Here is an 8,994-nt window from a genome sequence, read left to right as displayed (position 1 = left end):
GGGGTTTCACCATGCTGACCAGGATGGTCTCGATCTCTTGACCTCATGATCCACCCGCCTCGGCCTCCCAAAGTGCTGGGATTACAGGCGTGAGCCACCGCGCCCGGCCCTCATTTATTCTTATATGTAAACTATCTGAAACTCTTCTAGCAGTAAAGCAGGATACTGATTAAATATCTTGCCACATTAAACAGGTTCAGGCAGCTTGCATACAAGAATGGAAACTTGCATACAAGTGGAAATTGGTCAGGCGTGGTGGCTCACACCTGTAATCCCAGCACTTTGGGAGGCAGAGGTGAGTGGATCACCTGAGGTCAGGAGTTCGAGACCAGTCTGGCAACATGGTGAAACCCTGCCTCTACTAAAATTATAAAAATTAGCCGGGCATGACAGCAGGCACCGTAATCCCAGCTACTCGGGTGGATGAGATAGGAGAATTGCTTGAACTTGGGAGACAGAGGTTGCAGTGAGCTGAGATTGCGCCACTGCACTCCAGCCTGGGTGAAAGAGCAAGGCTGTCTCCAAAAAAAAAAAGGAAGGAAGATGGTGGAAGACTGGACATAATGAACATGTCTGACATCTGATTCTGGTTTTCACAGACTTGTATTCCTGCAGAGAACACCCAGCAAAATTCTGCAATATTTTAAAATTCAGTTTGTGAGAAAGTAAGGATTATGATGTTAGAACACACTTATTCAGAAGCTAACCTTGTTTCCCTCCCTGCAGCCCTCACCCCCACTGTTTTTGAATGGGAGTGAATGGGGGTTCAGGCTAAAACTCAACTGGGAGTCAGAAGATGAGTTCTTTGCAGGTCTGCCACTGACTAGCTCAACCAACTGATGAGTCAAGTTTTCCTGAAACTTCATTTGCAATAAAGGAATAATCTCTAAGGTTTCTTAAAATTCTGATTTTAATTTTTAAACTCTGAGTTACTGCTGCTACTACCCAAAGAAATTTCTGACGCTTTTTGGAACTGATTCCATATAAGAAGCTCTTAAGAAAACTTGTGTCATCCTCATAGCCACATCTCCTTTTGAGCCAAATATGACATTACCTAGCTTGATTCACATCACATTAACTTCAAATGATGCAGCCCTTTTTAAAACTAAAATCTTAGGCCGGGCACTGTGGCTCACACCTGTAATCCCAGCTCTTAAGGAGGCAGAGGCGGGAGGATAGCTTAAGCCCAGCTTAAGCTTAAGATATAAGCCTGGGCAATATAGCGAGACCCCGTTCTCCACAAAAAGGAAAAAAACAAAAAGACAAAAAATAAATAAATAAAAATAAAAAAAAATAAAATAAAACTAAAATCTTCAACAGGAAATTTGTCTCCATTAAATATATTTAAAATTTAGATTCTGCTCTAAGAAACCACTTAAAAGTATTCTGAACAATGCTTTGGGTCCAAGACTAAAATAATGGTAACATTATTGGAATTAGCACATAGCTTTCCAGAGTAATTTCTTTGAAGAGACAAGGCACATTAACTTGGTGTACTGTTTCATAAGAGTCTATAGTCATCCTAATTAGAGATGTTAAATATAAGAAAAAGGCTTTAAAATTGGTAAAATATATAGTACGTAGGTTTTTAAAAAGCCATTTGTAATATATCCCAAACTACCTTTTTCCATTTTTGGAACACTTGGGTTGGAACACAGAACCCTAAACGTTAAAGCATTTCTTATTGTAACTACAAGGCAGTGGTTCTAAAATGCTGCACAATGAAATCACCTATAGATATATTTTAAAAATAAAGATGCCTGGCTCCCTCTCCCAAACACTAACTTAATTGGTATGGAGTAGGAGCTAGGACACAGGATTATGCTATTTCTAACGTGAGGCAAAGTTTGCATTCAAGTGAATTAATGCCTATAACTCAGAAATAATTTGCAGATTATATAGACTAGTATTTTTCCTTTTTTGGGCAGTGATAGCATCACTTACCTGAAATAGACAAGTCTCTCAAAGTTAAGATATGACAATGCAGGCTGGGTGCAATGGCTCACCCAGTCTTTGGTTTGTCTAATTAGTAATTAGACATGACTTGTTCATGTGATCAGAAATGTACACTCCTGAGTGTATGTGGTGTCACACAGGCCACTAAGTAATGTACCAGGTGCCCATCCCTTACATTCTGGCTTCACCACCACCCCTCACTGAAACTGCCCTCTCATTGTCAGTGTAATCTCAGTGGCTTTATCTTTCACCTGATTTGCTTTGCCTTTCCTGCTGCACTTGACAGTTGCCACCATATCTTGAAATGTTACCTTATCTGTCCTGTTTATTCTCTATCAATAGTCCTTGACTTCCACTGCTGATTTTCTTCTTCCTCACCCCGTTTTTATATACTTTCTTCTTTCTAGCCTCTATATTCAGAGCTTACTCAACAGTAGATCACTCCCCAACCTAAATGGTTTCCATACTTATTTCAGACACTTTTGAGTCTGTCACCTTGTATCTCAGTAAATAAAACTGAACTCCAATGTAGTGAAAGAGGAACAAGTTGTCCAGAAAGAAGCCATCAATGGATGGCTCAGGTATGAATGCCTAGAATATTTGGGAAAAAATTTTATAGTATGTCCACAGCCCAGCTAAGTCTAAATGAGGAGTAGCAAGAGAATGAGGTTTGGGGAGATAGGCAGAGCCCAGATCAAAGGCCTTTAATTGCTATGCTTAGGCATATCTTTTTAGCAAGAGATGCCATTGAAGAATCTGAAGCAATCACAAAGGTGTGAGTGATGAAAGCCCCATTTAGAAAGTTCTCAACTGGTAGCATGGAGAATGGATTAGACGAAGGCTTGGTGAGACAAAGATGGATAGGGAGGATGGAAAAGAAGATATTTAGAAGGTACCTCGAGTAGAAATTTGGTTAGATTAGAGGATATAAAGTATCTATGATCACCCCCAGGTTGCCTCTAGCACGAGTAATGGGTTGCTGGCAATTAATAAACCCATCTAAGATTTAGTAGTGCCTGCTCCAGCAGCACATATCCTAATACTGGAACAATTCAGATTAGCACAGCCCCTGTGCAAGGATGACACGCAATTTCATGAAGCATTCAAAAAAAAAGACAGAATAAAAGTCTATGCTGTAACAATATATTGGTAGTAAAAACCATAGCCATGGATGACATATCTAACAATTATGTTAGTGAAATCATAATAGTAATTAAATATCTAATGAGTGTTTTCTATGTGCCAGACACTAGTTCCAAATCCTTATTAACTCATTTAATCATTAAAACAATTCTATGAGGAAAAGAACCCCATAGGCAGAAAGCAGATTAAGAAAAAACAAGTTGATTAGAAGGGAAGTAAACATGGGAAACCAAATGAGTTTTGAAAAGTAGGCATGAGATCAAGTGAACCAAAGTGTCTGTCTGATTTGACAGTTGGGTTATTGGAGATCTCACGGAAAACTGTTTCTAAGCAAGAATTCAGACTGCAGGCTATTTAAAGAAAAAGAAGAGACAGGCTGGTCCAACATTTTGGGAGGCCGAGGCTGGTGGATCACGAGGTCAGGAGATTGAGACCATCTTGGCCAATATGGTGAAACCTAAATAGAAAAATACAAAAATTAGCTGGGCATGATGGCGCACGCCTGTAGTCCCAGCTACTTGGGAGGCTGAGAAAAGAGAATCTTTTGAACCCGGGAGGCGGAGGTTGCAGTGAGCCGAGATTACACCACTGCACTCCAGCCTGGAAACAGAGCAAGACTCAGTCTCAAAAAAAAAAAAAAAAGAGAGAGAGAGAAAGAGAGAGAGAGAGAGAGAGAGACAGAATGAGGCTATTAATTGTTGGAACAAGGAAACCAAGTATGTGTGAAAGGGAAATGCTGAGAACAGGAGGAAGGGCAGCTCCTTCCTGAGACAGGTGGTAAGGATGGATGCTAGAGTAAGTAAATCCTCTGTAGCAAGGGGTCCAGGAACGGAGGGAATTCACAGCTCATGACCATGTTCTCTCCATAGAGGTATACTGTTTTTTTGGTGAGAAGGGTGGTGAAGGCTGGAATTATTGCTGGAAAGTGGCCTAAAGAATAAATTGATGAGACTACTGATCATAATTCAAAGATCTGGTGAGGCTGGAAAATGTAGAGGCATCAATCCATGGTTATGTGGGGCTTTTTTCCCTCTAATACACTGGACACGAAAAAGCAATAAATTATCTTGATTTATAATTTAGAAGGGCTGAGATTAAAAGCCCAGGCAGGCAGGATCAGAGCGAGTTGTATGACTGATAATTTCAATCTGCAACATTCTGATCAGTATATACTGTTAACATGTATATTTCCAAGTCTAGACTTTTTTTTTTTTTGAGACAGAATCTCGCTGTCACCCAGGCTGTAGTGCAGTGGCATCATCATCTTGGCTCACTGCAACCTCCACCTCCTGGGTTCAAGAGAGTCTTGTGCTTCAGCCTCTTGAGGAGCTGGGATTACATACATGCACCACCACTCCTGGCTAATTTTTGTATTTTTAGTAGAGACAGGTTTTCACCATGTTGGCCAGGCTGGTCTCGAACTCCTGGCCTCAAGCGATCCAACCACCTCCCAAAGTGCTGGGATTACAGGCATGAGCCACTACACCCGGCCCCAAGTCTAGACTTTAGATGTATTTATTCTTAAAGAAACACAAAAACTTCCAGTAGAGTGGCAGGGGTAAGCTAGGTAGTCCTGGTTTAGCCCTGTTAGAACCAATTAAGAATCCAGCATAGAAAGACAGTCTTTAAGCAAGGTGACTTAGATTCTCAGCAAATGTTCCCAAAATCAATAAATGTCTGACCCAAGTGTCTAATATGTTCAGCACTTGGAGAGAGGGGTAGGTATGGCATAAAATATAATCATTGCTCAAAATGAGTATTATGGAAGACATGACTAAACAAATGAAGTCACAGTGCAATAAACAAGATAATACAATTAAGTGCCAAAGCATATAATATGAATTTTCAAACCTGAAATATTTTGGAAATGTTTTAAATGGAAGTCGAATTTGAGAGTAACTCCCAAATGGGCAAGGAATCAAGTGAGTTATTCTTTCAGCTTTTGTTTAAAAGTATCACCAACATAGTTATGGAAAAGTTTAAAATATTACAAAGGGAATTGTTATAAACAATCTCTGACCTAAATAGTATGTGATCAAATGCATAAAGGACAAAAAATGTTAAGAATGAGTTCATCTAAATTTCTAAAAGATGTAAAAATAGACAACTTTTCTTTGTTGTAGAAAGAGCATTAAGATATGGAGTGATAGTAGTGAAATTACATAGTTCATGTAATCCTTCAGATAACCTTAATTTCCTAATGTGTAAAAGGGCTAGAAGAGTAACTTTTCTTTTTACCCACAAAAGGTCTGATTTGAAGTGTTTTACAAATATAAATTCTTTAAGTGCAGCCAACTAAAATACGAAATTCATTATGTTAAGCAGAACATTATAGTTCATCATTATAATTAGAAAGAAACTGGCAACATCCAGTTATTTGCCAAATATTAATATAATGGAACAAAACAGAAGTAGAATTTCTGCATGCAGTAATTGGGAAGGAGAAATAGGGATGTTTTATCACTTCTTAACTGAAACACTTCTATACTGGCTTTTAAATATTGTTAAAAATATCAACAGAAACCAAAACAGAAGATAAATTTCATTTCTATATTTCAGAAAACCTACTTGAATACACTTTGAAACAAGAGTACAACAAAATAGAATATACTTCAAATGTTGAATATACAAACTATTATAGTTCAAATCTGAACACTGGTACTTTCCCTCATAAACTTCAACTGAAAAAAAAAAAAAAAAAAAAAAAAAAAAAAAAAAAANAAAAAAAAAAAAAAAAAAAAAGAAAAAAGAAAAAGAAAGAAAGAAAACTCCAGGTATTACAGCTACCTGACAAAAATTCATGCTGAGCCTGAACTTCCAAGTGACAGCAGAACTGAAAATGATGTCTGCACAAATGCCAGGGCTAAGCAAGTGACACAGGCATGTTATAGCAAAAGGCCAGAGCCAACTGTTAATTTGTCCACAATTAAGAAACTGACAGACTTAAACTACCATATAAAATGTTACATGTAAATTCTATAACAATACTGTGCTAGGTACAAGATTTTTAAAATTTTTCTTTTAATAAAAAAGCTTTACACAAACAAGCCATTAGCTTATTTCAAGAAAGAAAACCAAAAAATTAGTCTAAGGCCTTTGTTTTAAATCAGCTTAAGCTATATGATATATATATATGTGTGTGTGTATATATATATATATATATATTTATAAAAAATCGCACTAGATCTTTTTTTGCTATCCTCTTTCTGAAGTTTTTGGATCCATTCTTCAATTCACATTCTAAAATACCTATATTAGCAGAGTCTTCACGTAGCACCAGTTAAGTGAGAACTGTGCGAACACAGTAATAATTGCTGGTATGCATATGAAATGCATCAAAAATTGCTATATGTAACAATGAGATCACCCATCCCAACCCTCCCCACCGAAAACTATATAACCTCTTACAGAATGTTAGTGTTCCAAGTCTTAGTGTAACTTGATATCGTAGTGAGTTGGTTGGTCCCTTTCAATCCTTTCTTATTGACGGGTTCAGTTGTTTCCTACTGTAATTCCTACTGTAAGAGGCAGTTTTCTGTCAGCATCTCAATATGTAGTTCACTTCCCACTGAAACATGGGATAGGTAATTTATTTCCAGTAAGTTTGATTGTTTTCGTATATGCATTAAAAATGTTTTAAAGTCTTCTTTGACTTTTCTTGGTGACTTCTCTTGCAAATGTTTACATCAGTACTGCCACTAACAGCCTGAAGTCCAAGGTGGAGCTGCGATTTTATTTCTCACATGTCACTAGTCCTTCTGTTTTCATAGTTACAGGAAGGGCAATAGCTGAAGGCGCACTGACAACCACTACGTGGGTCACTGTCTTATTTCCATCTGCCGGTTTTTCTTCCACCAACTGCAAAGTTTTCACATCGTGTTCTTGCTTTTTTGCCACTGCTTCTGATTTAACCTCTGGCCCCTTTATGACTGCACTGATAACTCGAGAAGGAGTCTGGCCAGATGCCTGCTGAGTAGGCATTGATAGTCTCATTACAGGTGTACCATGGGCTATTGAAACAGGGGTAAGTGCTCTCACAGCCAATGGGGTTCCAACAATGTTAATGCTTCCTGATCCAGTCAGATTTGACTTCGTCTGCAGTTGACACTGTGCGAGCTGTGTAGCTGGGATGGTAATAATTTTGGCAGGCTGCATGGTGATTTTGTCTCCATTTTCAGTAGAAGCTGGCATCACAGTAGGGATTGTCTGAATGACTACCTTTGGAGAGGTTGCTGTTGTTGGACTAGTGCTGGTTATTAATGGTGCACCCGCATTAACTGACTGAACTGCCACAGTTGAAATTTTCTGACCCAATGATGTCATTACAACAGGTACTTGCATTGCCACACGAACTGTCCTAGTACATTAGGGAAAAAAAAAAGCTGATTATTGCCAAATGAGAAAATAGGTCTCCTGAGTAAAAGATGAATGCAAATCCAAAATGTATAAAACTAGTGCTCCCAAATTTTTTGGAGATACTGGCAATCCCTGTTTAGAATATGAAATACCATGAAAATATATTATATTTTCAAAACTAAAGCCTACATTAAGCCCCATCTATAAAACCATAAAAACCAATTCAGGTTATTAAGACATCTGCTGCTTTGTTTGTTTTGTTTTGTTTTGTTTTGTTTTGTTTTGTTTTGTTTTGAGATAGGGTCTCAGTCTGTCACCTAGGCTGGAGTGCAGTGTGCTATCTTAACTCACTACCACCTCCAACTCCTAAGTTCAAGTGATTCTCTTGCTTTAGTTTCCTGAGTAGTTAGGACTATAGGTGTGTGCCACCATGCTCAGCAATTTTTTATTTTTAGTAGAGAGGAGGTCTCACTATATTGTCAAAGCTTGTGTTGACCTCCTGTCCTCAAGCAATTCTCTTGCCTTGGCCTCCCAAAGTGCTAGGATTATAGGTATGAGCCAATGCACCCAGCTAGACGTCTACTTTAACAACAACGAAAAAAATAAAAATATCAAGCACTTTTCAAAGTCTTGACAACATGGGTTCTTAGAACACTAATATTAAGCAAAGGGACATTTTATTTTCACCAAGGAGACTATTTAAAAAGTCATTGCACTGCAGCCTGGGTGACAGAGCAAGACTCTGTCTCAAAAACAAACAACAAAAAAAGTAAATACATTACAACTAATGGTTTGCCTCACTTACCTTGGAGCTGCTGTTGCTGATACAGATGCAGTGGTAGTAGGAGACCTAGATGAAGCATCATGACCAGAGGAAGTGATATTCACAACTCTGGCTACACCCTTCTCTGCTCTGGAGCAGTTTATAGAGGATGAATTTTTTCCACCACGAACAGAGGATGCTGCTTTCAGGAGACTTTCTGCAGACAGTGACACTCGTTCTAATGATTTTTCATCAGTAGCTCCTGCTAAATCTTCATTACAGGTTTCACTTTTGTCATCATCTATGACCACTATGTTTTTGGGCATATCCTTGAACTGATACACAAGCCTCTGTCCTTCAACCTTTGCAAGAATTCCCCTTTGGTAGTAGTATCTGTAAGGTGAAAATGTACTAAATGAATCAAGTATATTACTTCTCCACCCCACTCCACTCCCAACAAAAAGACCATGTACAGTAGATAACTAACAGAAACACTCCCTTATCCCTAATAACAGATGAGGAAAAAAAGCAGCTCTTACTGCCTGGACTGCTCAAAAGGTTACAAATTTAGAGTAGGAATGAAGTTAGAACCCGGTGTCAAGGTCCCACAAACTTAAGATCTATAAAGTAGCTGAAAGTTCATTCTTTTTCTTTTTCTTTTTCTTTTTTTTTTTTGAGACGGAGTTTCGCTCTTGTTACCCAGGCTGGAGTGCAATGGCGCGATCTCGGCTCACCGCAACCTCCGTCTCCTGGGTTCAGGCAATTCTCCTGCCTCA

The 8,994-nt window shown here is 38.5% G+C and overlaps 1 protein-coding gene and 1 non-coding gene across 13 annotated transcripts in view; one reads left to right on the top strand and one right to left on the bottom strand.

Moving 5' to 3' along the window:
• Window positions 1-2,968: 2,968 nt before the first annotated feature.
• On the top strand, window positions 2,969-3,070 carry LOC119467550. Its single transcript, XR_005196087.1, has one exon. It is a non-coding gene; the product is annotated as a U6 spliceosomal RNA (small nuclear RNA).
• A 2,750-nt stretch (window positions 3,071-5,820) lies between these two features.
• Window positions 5,821-8,994, bottom strand: part of ELF2 (E74 like ETS transcription factor 2) — a 118,911-nt gene continuing 115,737 nt past the window's right edge. For all 12 annotated transcript variants that reach the window (XM_037729383.1, XM_037729384.1, XM_037729382.1 and 9 more), the window contains 2 exons: window positions 8,261-8,611; window positions 5,821-7,456 (listed from right to left, as the gene is read on the bottom strand). In XM_037729383.1, the coding sequence (XP_037585311.1) occupies window positions 6,832-7,456; window positions 8,261-8,611 (976 nt within the window). In that variant the 3' untranslated portion in view covers window positions 5,821-6,831. The remainder of the gene's footprint in view (window positions 7,457-8,260; window positions 8,612-8,994) is intronic.

The sequence above is a fragment of the Cebus imitator genome, unplaced genomic scaffold (assembly GCF_001604975.1).
Source record: "Cebus imitator isolate Cc_AM_T3 unplaced genomic scaffold, Cebus_imitator-1.0 Scaffold303, whole genome shotgun sequence".
Classification (NCBI taxonomy): domain Eukaryota; kingdom Metazoa; phylum Chordata; class Mammalia; order Primates; family Cebidae; genus Cebus; species Cebus imitator.
The sequence above is the reverse complement of the archived record's forward strand: the minus strand, read 5'-3'. Positions and strand labels throughout refer to the sequence as shown.